Raw genomic sequence first — 18,657 nt, forward strand, 5'->3', positions numbered from 1 at the left:
CAAGTGATTGGGATTTTCCATAGCCTGCAGAGCTGAGATGCCTGAACTTGTGAAGTGAAAGAACACGCAGGGAGTGATCCTTCCCAGTGGATACAGGTCTGTAGTGAGATTTTAGTTTCAGAAACTGGGACAGGACAGTCCTGCAGGGAAAGATGGTTGATTGCAGTGGATTTGTGCAGTTTTCCCTGCTGTAAATGTTTCCCAGTGTGACACTTCTCATGGGCATGATGTTCACTCTTCAAGTTTTTCTATTCTTAATCTTTTCCTTTGGGTCCTTGTGCCCTATTCCACCCCAGGAGGATAATTTTTGCATTAACTCACTGAGTCAGGCCTGTCCTCAGGGCTGGTGTCTGCTCAGCTGCTTGCAGTGCAATCATTAGTGTTATTTACCAGTTTTATCATTCCCCAGCAAAATCACTCCAGTCCCCATATGTCTTTAGTGTGCACATATCCATGGATGGCCCCTTGTAAATTATATTGCAACAGGTGCAGACAAAGGTGAGCAGGAAATGGTAAGGGAAGTTGAGAGTTTGCCACATGAGGGGAGGCAAGAAGAGGTGGGCTGGTTTGGCCCACAAAAGGGAAGACCTCATAGATTGGAAAGGATTAGCAAGGCTAAAGAGATTCAGCATAAATGGCCATTTTATGGTTAAGGTAGGAATTGTAGGATTCTCCATCATGGAAATCAGACTTTAGGGCAGACAGACAGAGGTATATATAGGGTGTGTCCAGTGATTGCTTTGTAATGTTGTATCATGATGCTGCCCACAAGCAGATTGCAGTGGATGATGCAGTGTGACCCCTCCTCTCGTGTCTCCGGTTGCCCCAAAATGAACAGGAGTGCCCTGGTCCGCTGGATCCCTTTTCCTTACTGGAGTGTGCAACATCCTGCTGACAGCAGGGCTCTGCTCAGACTCCAGCACTAATTCTGACCACTATGGACAAAAGGGGTGGGAAAACAAAGAGCTTTTCTCCAGGTATTCTTGTAACCTGATCTGCAGGGTGACTCAGCCCCTCCTGCCAACAGCTGTCTCAGGGAGGTGCAGTGCTTTGGGTGCAGCATCGAGGGCTGTGCTGCCACTTCCTGATTTCTGCCTTGGGAGGCATCGCAGCTGGGACATGATCAGAGCATTTAAATGGACTTCTCAACCCTCCCCAGGAAACAGAGGCCAGGGCCAGCAGGCTGATTTTGGGACACGGTGCAGAGGAACAGAGGCACTGGGGGAGAGCCCACACATGGCTTGTGCAGAGCTGCTGCTGTCAAACTGATGAAGGCAGAAACTCGGGAGAGAAAACTACGTGAAAGTTCCTCTTAAGGAGAGGAGTGAAGTTTTGGTTGCATGTCATAGCTCACCTCTCCTGCAAGCCCTGAAAGTGCTGGGAAACGTGGAAAGGATCCTCAGGAGAACCAATGGAAAAGACAGGTATGCTCTTTGTCTAAAATAATACCACTCTACAGCGTGAAATCACAGCCAGGGTCAGCAGGATTGCTCTGCAGCTCAGGAACCGTGCATGTACATCTCGGTACATTGGTTTGTATCAGCTCTGGGTTTATCAGAAATACAGCTGTGACAACACATTAAGAGCCAGACTTTAAACAGTGCATCAGCTTTTGTAATTGTAAGTGTTCTGCTCTTGAAAACTTGTATCATGGCAGAAAACTTCCAACACAATGAGAAAATGTACCTACATATATGCACATCAGTATATATATGTATAATCACATTTTTAAATACACACATAAACGTATGTATATAAAAATTCCATTTGCTTTATTTTTGCATTCGCCCCCCCGACACACCTCTTGCTATAAGAACATGGAAATCATCTGTGCAAGTCACGGGGTTTCTGATACTTCTTCATGTGTTTCTCCTTTTTTGGGAAGGGGGTGCCGGTGACACCCCCTGTAACTGATGGTTACTGAAATGACCGAGTTCACGCACTCTGTGAATGACCGCAGATTGCGGACCGAGTTCCGTGTGCGGGTCTGTGCTGGGGAAGGCGGAGTCTGTGTGAGCACAGGAATCCATTCACGAGCTCGGCTGTGTTACGGGCTCGGGGGCTGAGCGCTGCTCGTTCCCTGCAGCCGATGGCACACGTTGTAGAATTACAACTAAAGAAAGACTATCCAATTAATGTTTAGAGAAAAACAGAGCAGCTTCAGAATCACTGGTTGATGCTACAGCTTGTGTAGCATAAGAAGAAATAAGGAAAGCTGTATTAATTACAGAGTCAAACCTTACTGTGCCTGTGAAGTAGTGACCAAAACTGAGGTCACTGAACTGTTCCAAACAAGCTCCCTGGGGGTTTGTTTTCTTCCAGCAGTGACACATTCCCGGTGTCCACAGCTATAATATCTGGTTGGTTTGGGCACTGTGGCTTCAGCTTTGCTCTGAGGTTGCTGGGGTGTTCAGCCTGGTCAACTAAACAGTGCTGTTATTAGCATAAAGACAACGGTGGGTGGTGAATTCTCAGGGCCATTATGAAAGAAGGTAAGCAAGAGTGAACGTTACAAAAGCTAATTCTGTGTCTGCTGATCCCCTGGAAGATGACATGCTGAAGTGCCAGGATAAGCAGGAAGAGGACACCCCAAAGAGTTCCCCGTTTGACTTTGTTATAAAACAGTTCCAAGGAAAGAGTTGTGCTCCTGAAAAAGGGAAAGAGCAGCCTTCAGCCATCAAAAAATTCTTCAGGGGCTTTGACTTTGGGAAATCTGAAGGCAAGGACAGAAGGGAGATTGAAGAAATCAACAACTCTGGAGCTGATGATCAGAGTGAGAAGGAAGATCTCTCTGTGGAAGGTAATGCTGGGACAATAATGAAATATATGTGCATGTGTATATATTTTAAGTTCATAAAAAATCAGTTGCTTTTTTTGCTGGCCAAAATCCTCTATTTGCTCCTTACAGCTTATCTTTTAACCAGGATTTATTTCTGACTGGGACATTATCAAGGATGTACCCTCTAATTTGATAGGTGCCAAGCAAGGAGTAAGATCCATGTTGCTGAGGAGTGGTAGAGCTTTTGGGTGACCTCTCTCTTGGTCTCCCGTGTGAGAGGTCAGTGCTGAAGTCACTCATTACTTGCAGAGCTCGTTTGGTTTCCAAGCCAAGCTTTGAGCAGTAGCTTGGCTTGTTGTGTTTAGGATGGGTCTCTGTCCACCCTGCTGCTAAAGCAACCTGAAGACAAGAAGAGCAGATGTTTCCTTCCACTTGGCACTGGGAAGGGAAAGGGAAAGTCTTGCCATGGCAGCCTCAGGCAGATTTTACACCTTTTGTGAGTACCAGAGGTGACCAGGGCCCTCTTTCTTTGTTGCTCAGATGGACACTCACATCTCCTTTCTGAAGCAGAGTCCCCATCTGGTGAGCAGAGATTTAACCAGTTCATGCAGAAACTGGGAAAGAAACCCGACAGCAAGAATCTTGATCTAAATAATTGTGCATTAAGTGCAGAAGATGTTACAGAGCTGGGTAAATAAACGTTTTATTCAACTAATCACTTCATACCCTTCTTTAATTCTTATTTGCCTGTTCAGTTATTCACTCTTCTCTTTTCCTTCTCCTTTCTTTTATACAGGCCTGGCTTTATTTAACATTTCATCTGGTGGTCCCAGAGAAACATTAATTAATAAACTATATAATTTATGTAATATATAGAAATATAAAAATTATACAGGTCTGTGAAGCAGATGAATGTCCTTACACTCAAACTACAGATAAGAAAACTGAGGTACAAATTGTCATGGCTTTATAATGCTTTATTGATACAGAAAACATCTCAGTATTAATATGTATTGACATCCAGAGTGGGCAGAAACATTTAAATATGCCTTTCCTTTCCTTGCAGCTTCTTTACTGCCATTTCTCCCAGAGCTGGAAGAGATCAGCCTGTCCTGGAATGGTTGTGTTGGTGGGACTCTGAAAGCTCTCACTGTCCACCTTCATCACGTGAACCTGTTAAAAGTCCTTCGGCTTAACAACTGCAGGCTGACAGCTGAGGATGTCATCTCCTTAGGTACAGGATTTCATTTACATTTACTCCCAGACAGCTTGGGGCTGCTGTAATCCATCTCATCTCTTCCTACATCCCACTCCTGCTGCTTCCACACTGGGCTGTGTCAACTCCTGCTGTGAAACAGCAGAAACTTGGGCTTAGGGGTGACCTTACACCTTCAGGTACCTCTGCCGAGTTCGATCCTCAGGCTGTGAAGCTTTCCCACTCCAAAGGGAGCAGAAATCAGTCCTGCTTGCAGGAAAGCATTTCCAGTTTAGATCAGCATTTTTTTGGCTGGCTGTGATATCTAATGGTAGACAGAAGAACTGAAGCAGAGTCAGTCAGAGTAGGGTCAGCTCAGCTCCTCAAGCTGCAGGACAGATGAGTGCTCATCACAAAAACCCCAGTGGTCTTTCGGAGGAGAAAAACCAGAAGTGCTGCCTCAGAACTTCACGACTTGGGCTTTTTGCAAGTCTGGGAGGAGCCCATCCCTCTGCTTCTTTCCTTGGAGTGCCTGCACCCTGCTTTGTGCAAGGCATGAGATTTGAAGGGTGTAAAGGTGGTGTTCCACACTCAGTTCTGACACTGAGTCACTCTGGGCCTGGACTTTACTCTGGGGTGGATCTGTGGTTTGTATCTAAAAGAAGGACAAACTCAATCAACTAGGAATTATAAAAGTTACTGCTTATTTTGCAAATTCTAAAACTGGTCTGATTTAAAAAGCTGGTGTTTGTTTATGTCATTCATATCCAAGCCTCTTCCAGGAAAGGTTCAGAAATAAAATTACATATATGTTGGCAGCTCAAAAGCAGGTCATGCTATCTGCTGGGGAAGAAAAATGCAAAAACTGCTGAAAATAATCCAAAACCTGCTGAAAATAATTGATCTATTTCTGATGAGGGTGAAATCTGTGTTTTATTTCCTATTATTTTTCCAAATTGAGTTCATTCTTTTTCAAACCCTTTTCTCATACCTTTTTTTTATCTTTTGAGTTTTATTTGCTATATTTTCAATTGATTTATTCTTTGGGGTTCTTCTGTGCTCTTTCCTTCCCAGATCTGTTTATCCTCTGCAGAGACAAACACAAAACTGATCACAGGACTTGAATTTCCAATCCAAATGTGATGCCCTTGGCATGGGGAATAACAACAGTCAGTTTGCATTGATTTTGCCTGCGATTTTGAAAATAACTTGTGTATTTAGGCCAATATTGACTGTTTGACCTTGTCCACATCCATCTGAGGAAATGTGACCTCTTGTGGATTCGGTGCATTCTGCTTAGAAATCAGTGTCTCCAGTGTAAGCAGAATAACCTCTCCTCTGAGACTGCTCAGAGCTGGGACTGTGTGAGGGGATAGGAAACCATTCCTGCAGTTATAGCCCTTTATTTATCTTCTGGGTGGAAATTGTGTCTGGAAGGCTTGTCCTAGTGGCAAGCAGAAACAGGCTATGCTGCACTTCTCAACTGTAGAGTTGGTTCAGTGTTCAAGACTGAGGCAATAATTTAAAATAAATGCAAAAATAAAAATTAAGACATATCCTTTTCTCTCAAACCTAGATATTCACTTACTGATATAATTATTTTTCTGTTATAATCTTTTGTGAAGAATTAATTATGAAAGACACAGACATGAAGGGGTGTTACTATTAAAATACAGTTCTCAATTATTAACTTGATGACAAGACTTTAGATCCCAGATTTTTGTGGGACACTTTGAAATTGCGTTTGCATATGGTCTGATTGATTGATCTTTCTTGGGAATGAGTTTATGCAAATATGCATCTGCCTCTCTCCTCTGCAAAGGAAGTTGGGAAGCTGGATTTTACAGTGGGATATAAGTGTTTCAAAGAAACACTAACACAGATCACACTGGCAGATGCTTCAAGCCTGGAAAAAGCTGATTTTTCTGAATGTAATCAAGGTCAGTGCCTGGAAATCATGGGAAAGTTAGTTCAAGTCAAAGCAGTGATCATTTTGCTTCCTTATGAAGTGAGTCAGAAACTCCTGTCAGACACGAAACTTTCACATTTCAGAAACAGTAGTGAGAGGAATTCTTTCCTCCCCTCCCTCTGTGGACACAGCACAGAGGAGGTTGGAAGTTTGCCAAATAAAACAGGGCAGAACTGTGCAGGACACTAAATTCAGACTCATCACTTACATTGATTTCCCTCCAGACTGGACATTTTGGGTCCTGGCACAGGGCTACAGTGATGTCCAAACAGCCTGATGAGAGTCTGGGAATGTGAATAAATGTCAGGTCTTGTGTGTGCTGTAACAATGACTTGTGATCTGCATTGCTCCTTAGACAACGTGAGATTTTATACAGCTTTGCTGCAGGAGCAACAATTCGTTCAACAATTTTCCTGGCAAGACATTCAAAATAAAGTAATTTGAGAATTAAGTGGCTAACCTTCCTCTTTAATATATTTCAAACTTATATTTTTGTTGGTACTGAAATTGATACCTAGAATGAATCATCCCATATTTCTGTTGCAGGAGAGGCATTTGAAATTGTTTCTCAGCTTGAAGAACTGGATTTGTCATGGAACAGTAACATAGGTGGAAAACTATCACTGCTGACAAAAAAAGTCCAGAATGGATGCAAGTTAAAGTGCCTGAAAATTACAGACTGTAACCTGACAGCGAAGGATGGGGAATCCCTTGGTATGTGTGTCCATCCAGCTGGACTGAGAGTGACCTCACCAGAATGCAGCTTCTTTGGCTTGGCTGATGGCTCTGTGGAGCTCAGTGTTGGTGGAAAGTTAATTTATTTCAAGCTCTGCGTTATAACAGTATTTACATCACTACGTGGGGATTTAATGCACTTTCCTCCAAAGGAAGAAAGTTGTTTTCTCTAATCATGTGAGGGAATGTTGAGGAGAACAGTCAGATCTAAACCACAGTCTGGCAGCCTCCAGGGTGCTGGATCCTTTGAGACCTTGAGCAAAAGAAATGTGCCAGAATTTCCAGCACTGATGGCTTAAAATTAAGCAGCTGAATATGTAGTTATCCATGGGATGGGAAAGAAAGCCTGAGAGTCGGGAATTTAGGCTGAGCTGGCAACCACTGACCACTCCTCCCATCTGTCTCTCACCACAGTTTAATCCTGTGTGGTCTTTTTATCTGAGTGTGTGTTTTCAGAGGTGTTTTCTCTGTAAAGAGAAGCCTTTGTGCTCTCATCTCCACTGCAGGAGGAGGCCCATAATCCTGTGTATTTTCTCTTTGTATTCCTGCTTTTATTCCCCTGTATTTTTCTAACTGCCCATGTATTTTTGCACCTTTATTTTTTCCTACAGGTTTTTTCACTGATTTTTCTTGATTCCTATCCAATCTTTATTTTGCTGTATTTTGGAGGTAGAACAGGAACTTAGAGAGCCTAAACCACATGTACAGGCAAACCCAGCCCATCTCTTTCTGTTTGCCATGCTGCTGTATTTTTCTAGGGCTCATCTGTAAGTACTCCAGACAATTACCAATTCTGGTTTTCTTTTTTTTCCAGCTGAATTTCTAAACGTGATCCCAAACCTCGAAGTATTAGATCTCTCTATCAACAAACACATCGGCTGCAGCGTGAAGGTTATGGCTCAGGATCTGAAAAACGTGCCGGGCTTGAAAGAGTTAAACTTGCACATGTGTGGATTAAAGCAAGACAGCCTCCAGGGCTTAGGTTAGACTTTCTGTTCAGAAAGACTTTCATTCTGAATAAACTGGACATCTGAAAGCCATTTAGGAGAGGCAATGAGGTGGGATTTTGCTGATGGTTTGGCAGCGTTAATGGGCAGTCGTTATTTGCTGTTTGAGGATTGATAAAGGGCTACAGAGGCTTTCAGCAGGAGTCACGTTTATCTGCCCCGAGCTCAAGCATGTGAAAGTCAACGGCGAGAGTCACCCTTCACACCATTTATCTCAGACACATCTCAGGGCTGATTAGTGGCTCCCTGGACACGCTTCCTCTTTCCCCAGACAGAACAATAGCCAAGGACACAGACAGGCCGGCTCACTTTTAACAGGCTAATCCTGCTCTCCCAGGGAAATCCAAATTCACCATTATCACCTAGAGAGTGCCCAGTGAAATGGGCTTGTTATCTGTGTCTCTCCCTAGTGGATGCCTCATGGATAAGGCAAAACAACTGGCAGGAATTAGCAGGTCCATCAGCAGTTTGTGCAAAAGGCTGAGGATTGAATGGATGTGGGGGATGAGCTGTCCTCACCTTCACCTGCTCCTTCAGAGAGGAATGGAGCTGCATGACTGTGTGTGTGCTGTGATCACACTCTGGAGCTCAGTCCCAGAGCTTTGCCTGCCATCCCTTGTGCAAACTTTGATGCTGAAGTCAATGAATGCCCCTAAAGTAAATGAAGTAAATGTGAGCGGGGATGTTGTAGGGCCAGTGACCAACTTGTCCCTTTTCCCACTGCAGACACTGCTTTGCAGCACCTCGCAGAGCTGAGGAAATTGGACTTGTCGTGTAACAGAGAGATTGGTGGTGGCTTTAAAGACTCAGCAGCTCATTTGGCCAGCCTGAAAAACCTGGAAGTCCTTGATCTTCACCAGTGCTGTGTCACAGAAGAGGACATGGCCGTTTTGTGTAAGGACATGCTGAGGAAATTCATTAAGAATCCAGGTTTTGCCTTCTGAAAATATCTTAAAGACAGAAGGAATTCTGCCTGGCAGAATAGCTGATCTTTTTTCAGTAGGCAGTTCTGGAAGTGCAGGGTATGATCAGTATGAAATGGTATTTTTGCTGAACCAAAGGAAATCTCAGAGTGTCTGATCCCACGTGGAATTAAGGACCTGAATCCACCATGATTCAGATCCTCAATGGAAATGTGGGAACTGCCTCTAAACGCTGCTTTTTTGGGTAATCAGTAATTTTGGAAGTACCCAGGGACAGTTCCTCCACTGCTATGAATTAGACAGACCCAAGGTGTGGATGTGCATGGAAAAGGAGCTGCTTAAAACTCTCCTGGTGAACTGCACACCCAGTAGAGAGTGATTTTAGGAGATTGCTGCTGCTGTGGTTTTCTCCAGGTTGAACTGATCCAACTATAAACACTGTTGGGAAGAAAAAGGCAGTTCCCAATCAATTTGTAAAACATTGCCCACATCTTCTTTGCCACGATAAAGAAGATTATTTGAAAAGCTGCCTATTAAACATTGGGAAATATTCATTATTAGTAATAGCAGTCATGATTTATTTTTAATTTATTGAATAATAGAGAATAATAGCATTAAGGTGACGTTTCAGTTAGCAAGGAAGACATTTGGAAATAATCCCTGTCTCATTTAATGTTTAATTAATGTTTCTTCACCTAGAAAATTTCCTGGAAGCCACTTTCTGACAACCTTCCCCACAGTGTGGAATACCTAATTCCTTGAACATTCTTACTGAAAATGACAAGGCTATTTATGGACTAAAACATTACCACGAATTTGAGTGTAAAAACTTGGCCTTGACTTTTGGATTGATTTCTAAAAATTATGTCAGGCAGGTGTACAACTACACATTTGTTGTGAATAGGTGACTGTCTAATAAATATCTGATGTTTTCATAGCCCAGGTGATACCTTTACTCTCCAGTCTTCAAGAGCTGAATTTATCCTGGAATAAAAGTGTAGGACTTTCATCTGATCCTCTCCTGGGCCGGCTCAGGTTTCTGCCGAGGCTGAAATCTTTGGCCATCAGCAGCTGTGGTTTAGGTGAAGAGTCGCTCTCATCACTAGGTAGGAATGTCCTTTAAAGTGTGTCTGGGTATCCCTGGGGGACAAAGCACCTCATTCTTCTTTGGCTGAACTCCAAGGATCAGGGTTACACTGTAAAAAAAAAAAATGCCTGTGATCAAACCAGTTCCCCCATTCTATCTGACTGCATGAAGCCCTTTTAGTCCTCTGTCTGATAGTGAGCTTTTCTATATTGCCTGATTTGGGGGGATAAAGGAACTCATGATTTTATGTCATGCTGTAATTCTAGTTGGGATGTAACACTTTTGAGTTTGGTGGGGTAAAGTTTGGACTGAGGGCTTTTCCTCACTGCAGGTGAAAGCTTCAGCAGAAACTTTCTGGGGTAGAGTTTAACCTGGGACAACAGAGGAAATTACTGCAGGAGTGGAAAAGATATTGCACAGCCACAAAGAAAAGTCCAGTCTAACACAGGATATGTAAATTCAGCCTCTTTTGCCTACTTATTGCAAATGCCAGTGGATTAGTGTACACTGTGCCTGTGATAGTTGTTCCATGTGGCACATGACATGGAAATACAGAGGGATCTCTCAGTTACTGTGTATGCTGCACTTCTGTTTTGTGCTGTTTATTACTACTGACATTAAACCTGCAGTAAGGCTTGCCTGCCTCCAGCAGAAGCAGAGGCAATCAGAACTGGTCTGAGGTCCCTGCAGGAGGAGGACTATATTTATATCATTGCAATTATGTAAGAGTGACACCACAGAAATCAGTGTTGTCACGAGATGCAGAGCATTTCACCTTAAATAGTGAGTTCACAGAAAAAAAAATACCATCTTTGAATTAATCTAAAATGATTTAAAAGCAAGCTATTAAATTAAATAAATTCAGTGAGCACAAGGACAAGCCAATAACATGAGTAGAAACACAATAAACCTCTCCACAGATTCCTGGTAGAATCTATGGGCAGGCCTTTTTTATTTTCTTTTATCTGACTTTTATGAGGATAAAAGAAGTCACCCTAAGCACAGCCTGTCAGGATCCTATTTACAGGTGAATTGCAGGTGAGGTGTCTGTTGAGGCCATGTTGTTTTCTCTTAGTAAGCAGAAGTTGCTGGTCTTAATCTTTTCAGCTGAGGCTGCCCTTCACCTTCCTGAACTGGAGATATTAGACCTATCTTGGAATAAGTGCGTTGGTGGGAACCTAAAGCTGCTTTTGGGAGCACTAAAGCTTGCAGTGGAGATTCAAGTGTTAAGACTGAGCAGCTGTAACTTGGTGGCTGAAGATTTGGCACTTCTAAGTACGTATAACGTGGTATTTACCAGCAGTCCAGGCGTTTGGACCACAATTCAGGAGGGACTTGTTCCTTGGGCTGAGCGTGAATCAAAGGAAAAGAGGAAAAATACAGCAGTATTTTCCCAGAAAGGGTTATCATCTTGTATGAGGATAAAATACAAAGAATATTTTATCTACTTTTATCTATTAATAATAACAAACCCCAAACACTTAGAAAATGTAGAGTTTAAATCTCTTTTTTTTTTTATATCAGATATTTAAGGCTGCCTCTGGGGAGTTTTATTTTGCTTAATTTCTGTTTCAGGGTTTACTGCTTTATAGAAAATGTATGTGCTGACAGCCAGCAACACAGGCACCACCAGCTCTCAATCCATGAGGTGTGTTCTGGACTCAGACTGCTGGGGGAGAATTAAAACAGAAATATTTTCACCCACCTCTTAGCAGCTGCTGGGAAATACAGGAAAATGGGAACACGATAAAGGAATGAATTCTAGGATTCTTTTAAAAACCTGTTCATTTTACACTCATCTTGGTGTTCCTGTGGCCCTGACTCGGGGGGTTGAGTGTCTGAGGTTGGCAGTAGCTCTTAAAGCCCTGGAATTTGAAATCTGGTGAGGTGAAGCCTGAATATTTTTGACTTTAAAAATCCTCACCCTTGATGGATGTCCCCTTTGCCAATCACACGTGAAGGACCCCAGTTCTCTTTAAGGTAGATTAGGCCCTCCCACAGTGAGAGGCTGCTATTGCAGCAATCCAACCTCATCTAGTTTTGCTTTGCTCTTCCTAAATCTCCCTGTAAAACCTGTCTGCCTATTTTAATTGGCACTTGGTATAACCTTCCAGCTGACTCCAGGGTGTTCAGGGTGCCATCCCCTTCTAACTCAATAGTTCTGTTCCTTTTGAATTACCCGTGTTTTAAGTGCTGTACCCTCCTTCAGCTGTGAAAAAACAGTCTGAGCTCAGCAGCAAGTGATTTGATGTTGCTGAGGAGTTAAATCTTGCTGTTTAACTGCTGAAAAGCCTTAAATAATAAGATATTAAAATTCTGCTCTCCTTTCTGAGGAACTTCGAAAGCAATTGCCAGGATTTATTAGTTGTGTTTGTGTCTGTCCTCTCTTGCAGCATCTCTGACACGGGATGGCCACCTCTCCAGACTGCAGATGCTGGATTTGAGTTACAATGACAGCGTCTCTGATGAAGGGTGGGCTGTTTTCTGTCGAGGTTTAGCAGCGTCCAAGGAGCTGTCGGAGCTCGATCTCAGCCTCCGCCCCTCGTCCTGCCGGGCCTGCGGGACCTGGTTCAGTGAGTTGTTGGCAGCACTGGCACAGCTGCCTGCCCTGGCAGAGCTGGGCATGCAGAGATGGGGCCTGTCAGAACCCCAGAGGAAACAACTGGAAAACTTTAATCACGACAACAAAAGGAACATTCGCTTTGACTGCTGATGGAGGTGGAAGGTGGCTGGTCCAGCACGTGGATCAAGTGTTATGTGTCTGTCACTTAGGAGATCACACAGCTTTTAATAATCTCCTGAATAGTTTCACAGTTATAGAACACTGTTATTTAACCCTCTGCATCACAGATCATTCCATTTAACAAGACACTCTTTGAGATTCTCTAGGCCATGCTTACACTGCTGCAGACACTTCATCTTCACGGTGCCCAAAGAGCAATGCTGGACTCACGTGGACACACTGCAGGTTTGCCAGTGGAGGGGATGTGTGTTAATGCAGGTGGGTGGGCAGTGTGAATGTGACCTCAGAAAATGCCTCTAATGTGAAAACACTTGAAACCTCTGTGTTTTAAATTTTAAGTTTCTTCTCCCCGAAAACTTTTGCCTCTTTGTGAATAAATTACATAATTGGGAGATTTGGAAACCATCCCAACAGCTCAACATTATATATTAGTCCAGCAAGGAGAACACAGGAAGAGCTGTTTTGCCTCTGCTCTGGTCCTTGATGCCATCTCATTGTGTAGATGAGTCCTGTGTACAGAATCAACAAAATATCAAGGTAAGAATCAGTCGTGCAGGGTCTTTGCAGATCTCAGGGTCAAGGGAAATGCTGTGGTACACTAAATCACAGATATGTCCTGCTACTTTAGCAGCATTTTGGACACAGAGCAATCCATAATCATTCTGGCCAAGACTGTAAAAATTTCAGGATTTTAGGGATGCTCCTTCTCATCTTGAGGTGTTTCAGGCTTACCCAGACTAAGCTTTTGGAACAGACCATTTTATGACACGCAGCACAAACCCAAAATCCTATGTCTAAGAGTCTGATCTAAAGCATATGAAAGACAGTGGGAGTCCCTGCAGTGTTTTCCTGCTTCCTGCATTCAGGATTCATCCATCAACCTTCACACCACCTTGTGACACAGTGTTCTTATCCTTACCCTAGAGATGAAGGAAATAAGCAAAGTCTGTTATTCCAAGCCAGAGGGCAGCTCCCAGTGAGAGCCCAACACCCTGCCCAGTGCCCAAGACTTGTTAGAAAAAGCACCAACTTGGGATGTGGAACCCTTTTTAATGTGATAATTATTTTTTTTTACATTTTATTGCCTGTCTGACACAGAGCCCAGTTGTGGCAGAGTCAGTCGTGTCAGGGAGCGTGTTAACCCACACGTGAGCTCCGGGACTGCACTGGGATTAGTCATCAGTAAGGTATTTTAGGAAGTAAAGATATTAGATCTGCCCACTGAGTGAGGAGTCTTAGAGAAATCCTGAGGCAGCTTGAGGGATAAAGTTCTGCTCAATTAGCTCTGAGTATCTGTCCATGCTGCAGCAATCTCCTGGAGGAGAAGCACAACAGGATCACTCAGTGGCGCTTTCCTAACTTGCTAAGGCCCCTCTCAGCAGGTTCTGTCCTGCAGGTGCTGATCAATATTCACCTTTCAGTCCTCGTGATCCTTCCAACATCAGCTTTTGGCTGCTCAGGGCTATCACCAGCAGCTGACAATGCTGTGCTGATGCCTATTGATCATTTAATCCATGACTTCATGTGGAAATCTCCCTGGATCCAGTTCCAACTGAAAAGTGCGCTTGGCTCCCCCAGCTCTGAGAAACGTGAGTTGAACTGGAGTGTGTTGGTCAGAGGCTGGTGAGAGATTTTCAAGCAGTGACTTCAGCCAGCACAGTTGTTCTAATGTGCAAGTACCATCATGTCTGTTTGACAGCAGCACACCAACCTCTTCTCTTATTCACTTGCCTTCCTCTGACTTTCCTCCTCAAATATGCCTTTGGTCCAGCTGGGAAATGGATGCTTTATCTGTTCTGTGAGGATGTCTCTTAATCACTCCTTTCCCACTGAACCTCTCTCTCTAATTAATCCTTAATGTCCAGATTCTGTTGAAATTTCCTGGACTTCAGCTCTGTCACAGTTGGGTCCTCAGCTCCAGAGCACATTATGGACCCACTGCAGCAAACTCTCCCCTTGCTGTTCCTGATTCCCTGCTCAGTCCTTTGCCCTTTCATGATTCTGTCCTACCTACTGTGCCATTAAAAAGCTTTTATTCCTTTTATCACCTCTATTAAATGTCCTGTCTATCTGCCAGTCTTCCCAGAAACCTCTCTTCCAGTGGTTTCCTCTGAATTATCCTTCTCTCTGTTCCTCTTTGCCTTCACTTAGGGTGAAAAAATTTCACAAGACACTTCCAAACAATCAAAGCAGCCTCAGTTACCCAGTGAAATGGAAAATGAGAACAGAGCCGTCCCACTTTCCTGCAGTCCCGGCTCTCTCCTGCCAACAAGCATATTAATGAGTTTTCAGTGTCAGTCAAGAGCCAAACAGAAATGAGTTCCATACCCTGGATGCAGATTCAGAGAGCACTCCCCTGGAGATGCAACTCTAGGAAGAGCTGGTCTCAGTGACCTGCCTGATTCACCATCCCCCTCAGGGTGCACAACCTTCCCTGAGGCAACTCAGACAAGGGCATCAGATGTCTGGGACAAACAGCTCTCTGTGAAGATGTGAATTTGGCGTGCAAGAATTACAGTGAGGAGGGTTTGTCATGGTTCTTTTGGATAACAAGGATGTTATGATGTGCCAGAACCAAAATCATGGCAGAACATTGCATCCTGCAGGCTCACTGCCTTCATCCAAATCTGTCACACACAGGCATTTCCCAAACTGTCACCGAGCCATCTCGGGGAAGAGCTGCACCACTGAGGATGTGACAGCTTGCAGTCATTCAAGGTGCTGTCACTGCAGGCTGTCAAAACATCAGTGAACAGCTTTGCAAAAGTGGGGAGATACTTTCAAAACAGCTTTTTTACACCTCTGTAAGGCAGGATGGTAATGGAGGTTCTGGTAGAAGTGTGTGTGTTCTGACTGCCTGGAATCCTGCTCTGTATTTCCAAACAAGGAACTGATCATTTCTGGAGGCAAAACTCGTTAAACAACTGCTGGTAGGTGGGGTACCAAAATATGTTTGTACCTCACTGACTGGCAAGCAGATTTCTAAGAATTGCAAGTAAAATACTCTGGGATTCAGAACAAACAACGCTTCATTGCACCAGATTCCTGCAGGTTAGATTGATTTCCAGATTAGATTGGTTTCCACCAAATCAACTACCTTTATGCTTAGAGATAACACGCATTCAGAATGAGACACCTCAAGAACATTTCCGAATCTGCCTGATTCACCTGGGGTCAGTGTGGACAAAAACACAAAACCAAACCTAAAAACATTTGTTTTCATTGTCACACCCACTGATTCAGACGCTTGAACAGTGCTTGTCTCCTACTTGCTTATCTCTGCTCACATTTGTCCTTGTAAAAGAAAAGAGTTCTGTGCAGTTTACTGCCCAAATTTCAGGTTTTTTTTTTTTTTTTGCTTTTGATCCCTTTAGAGGCTTATCTTTTCCCTTTCATTTTCCTTTTTTTTTTTTTGATTAAATTATTAAGTGTCAAGAAAATTCCAATCCCCTTCTGGTTCATCAACCCACACCACAAACTTGGGATCTGAAAAAGAGAGAAGAACAATTTGGTTACCTGGAAGAAAAGGGTAAAAGCAAACAGCCTTGAGGAATGGTGCTACTGGTGGATATTCATGATGCAAAAAGCATTTTGTTCTTCCAAAAACCCTTTTATTCTGGATTGGACTACATTGTTGGCAGCTAAGACGAACTGTCAGTCATCTGATTTTTCTTTTATTTTCTGTTTTATGTTTTTCAAGAGGAATTTCTTACCTGGGAGGACACTGGTCCCCCATACCTTTGATTAGAAAAGCAAATGACAATGTCTACACATCTTTAAATGTCACTTTTTAGTTTGGAAGAACGGTTCAGGAGAAACAGTAGCTCGTGAAGAAATTACAGACTTACAGAAAGAGAGGAATAATTTAGGTTCAAAAGAATCAAAGACTGAGGAATCACCTTTCCTTCCTTGTTGCCCTGTATTTTTTTTAATTCCATGTGACCCACTGATGATCCAGAGTAATGTTGTTTTGGAAAAAAAAACCAAAACAAACCAAACATAAAATGACACACAAAAGAAGTGTCTTGTTCAACCTGTTTGCACAATGGATCTGCAAGTATCAGTGAGCTGATGGCTGTGGGCAGGTACTGTGGACAATTATTCTCCACATGCAGTTCCTTCAGATTCTGGAAAATAGGTGTGCAGAAGGTTTAATAAGTGAAGGATTTTTCCTCAGCTTGGTATGTAATCAATGTACAGAGAATATAACAAGTGCAGAAGTTTATAAACTGTGAAATTGTTGGGATGATTGCTAAACACAGAGAGGCAACATGGGTTTTAAACACCGATTTCTGATATTATTCTGACAGCCCTGGCCTGATGCTGCACCATGTACCTAAAGAGATTAGGAGACCCTTCAGTCCTGCATTTGGAAGCAGTGAAGTCCATGGAATTTCCATGTTGCAGCAGACCTTCTATTGCTCCTGCCTGCAATTTACTGATGTCTTCTGGCAGACTTCTGAATTTAATTCCTTTATCTTGTCCCAGTTACAATCTCTGTAATGACTCCAGGAAAAGACTTCCTCTGGAAAGGTACTGAGTTGGTTTTCAGGCCGGCTAAGGCATTTAAAACTTGGCAGTTCCTTCACCCCCACAGGTACGTAGACACAGTCATTAGAAAGATACATTATGTCAATTAAACAGTAATCTTCGGGATTTTGTTTTTAGAGGAAAAAAAAATCTCCTAAGAAAGTGCTGTGGAGCTGCATTACAGTTGATGGATGAACACAGAATATTCTGCTCATTAATGTCGCATTATACCTCACAGTATGGTGGAAATTTTGGCAAAGAAATCCATGTTGTTTCCTCTGCTGGAAAGATTTCTTATGGGGTTAATTTTACTTCTTAGCAGAAACATTAGTCTGCTTCTTCATTTCCTTTGTGTGCACGGTGCAGGGGAGAGCAATTTAAATGAATGAAATCTGAAAGGGAGTCTTTTGCATAAATTACTACTTTGGTAGATGTAACTTTCAAGGAGAAAATATTGCACCAGTGGAAACAAATCCTTGGAAAAGAAGTGTTGCATTGTATAAAAAAGGAAGGTGTATTCTGAGCCCTAAAATGGGGATGTCCATGAATACTGTTACACTTACCATGGCACAGCTTTAGGGTGCTTCACTGCTCATGATCAAATGAACAGCAAGTATCAGTGGAGTTCAGGGCATTAATAATATCACATCCATTTTTAAGTTGCCCTCTGCTCAGTTTGTGACATTGATTCTATGCAAATGCAGCTCTGATTTTCTAGTGGACACATTAAAAAAAAAAAAAGAAGATGCAAAAAGCTGCGGCAAGGCCAGCAGCAGTTGTGTTGTGGGAGATCCTCCAGGCTGGGCAGACAGAGAGCGCTCTCATTTCAGGGAGGCTCCTCAAACCTGGGGGAAGCTTTTGGGCGAGGTGGGCACCGTTCCCACCACACGGGTCTGCCTCGGGTGGGTGCAGCCCACGCCGTCCTGCTCACCTGGGCAGTGCTGGAGGCTCCGGGGGGATTTATTTGCTGGGAAGGGCCAGCACAGGCATCTCTGAGGTAACAACCGATCCGTGTAGCCACGGGCGGTTCTGCACAGGCTCCTGGGAGGAGGGCAGAGCACCGAGCCCATGAGAGCACCGGGGTGAGGTGACGAACCCCCCTGCCCTTCCCAGCACCGCGCCGGGGGCTCCAGCGGGGAACCCCTCCCTGCCCCTCCGGCTGCGGGCCGGGACCTCCTTGGAAACGGGCTCTGTCACCAAACACTGCTCCCCTCGGAGCAGCCCGGTTACCGAATTTATCCAGCCCGGTTACCGAAATTATCCAGCCTGGGGAGCCCTCGGCCGGTCCGCGCAGGCTGAGCCGGGCAGGAGCAGCAGGAGCTCATGGCTCAGGTAAGGCCTGCGGGGCTTGGGGGCTGAGCCTCAGATCGGGGATCGCTGCTCTGATAGCTCAGCTCCTGTGCCACAGCAGGTCAGAAACACCCACCCATCCACGCTTTTCCTGCCGGGATCTGTCACCCCGGTGCTGCACACCGAGAGCTGTCACCCTCTCCAGACCGAGCCCGTTTTTGCTGTTACGCAGATCCCAGCCCCGAGCCCGCTCCCCCTCCCGGGGCTGTTGCTGAGCTGCCACGGCCATGCAGGAACGCTTTGTTTTGTTTTCCAGCAGGACGCGTCGGTTCGTCCGGATCTTCACCTGCACTATGTGCAGGCCTGTCAGAAACTGGGCCAGCCTGAAAACCCCTTAAT

The 18,657-nt window shown here is 44.0% G+C and overlaps 1 protein-coding gene across 1 annotated transcript; it reads left to right on the forward strand.

Moving 5' to 3' along the window:
• The first annotated feature begins 1,316 nt into the window (after window positions 1-1,316).
• Window positions 1,317-12,695, forward strand: LRRC31 (leucine rich repeat containing 31). Its single transcript, XM_050308253.1, has 10 exons — window positions 1,317-1,424; window positions 2,549-2,800; window positions 3,320-3,469; window positions 3,846-4,013; window positions 6,490-6,657; window positions 7,493-7,660; window positions 8,412-8,579; window positions 9,547-9,714; window positions 10,803-10,970; window positions 12,089-12,695. Exons 1-10 carry the CDS (start codon window positions 1,412-1,414, stop codon window positions 12,406-12,408), a joined length of 1,743 nt encoding a protein of 580 aa, XP_050164210.1. The 5' UTR covers window positions 1,317-1,411; the 3' UTR covers window positions 12,409-12,695.
• The last annotated feature ends 5,962 nt before the right edge of the window (window positions 12,696-18,657 follow it).

Source organism: Myiozetetes cayanensis, unplaced genomic scaffold (assembly GCF_022539395.1).
Source record: "Myiozetetes cayanensis isolate MyiCay16 unplaced genomic scaffold, myiCay2020 scf13, whole genome shotgun sequence".
NCBI classification, from domain to species: Eukaryota; Metazoa; Chordata; class Aves; order Passeriformes; family Tyrannidae; genus Myiozetetes; species Myiozetetes cayanensis.

What these genes read in the sequence shown, in the direction of transcription:
- LRRC31 (XM_050308253.1), top strand. An exon ending in AGAGGACATGGCCGTTTTGT is followed by an intron (nt 8,580 to 9,546) that starts GTAAGGACATGC and finishes ATGTTTTCATAG; the next exon opens with CCCAGGTGATACCTTTACTC. An exon ending in TGAAGATTTGGCACTTCTAA is followed by an intron (nt 10,971 to 12,088) that starts GTACGTATAACG and finishes CCTCTCTTGCAG; the next exon opens with CATCTCTGACACGGGATGGC.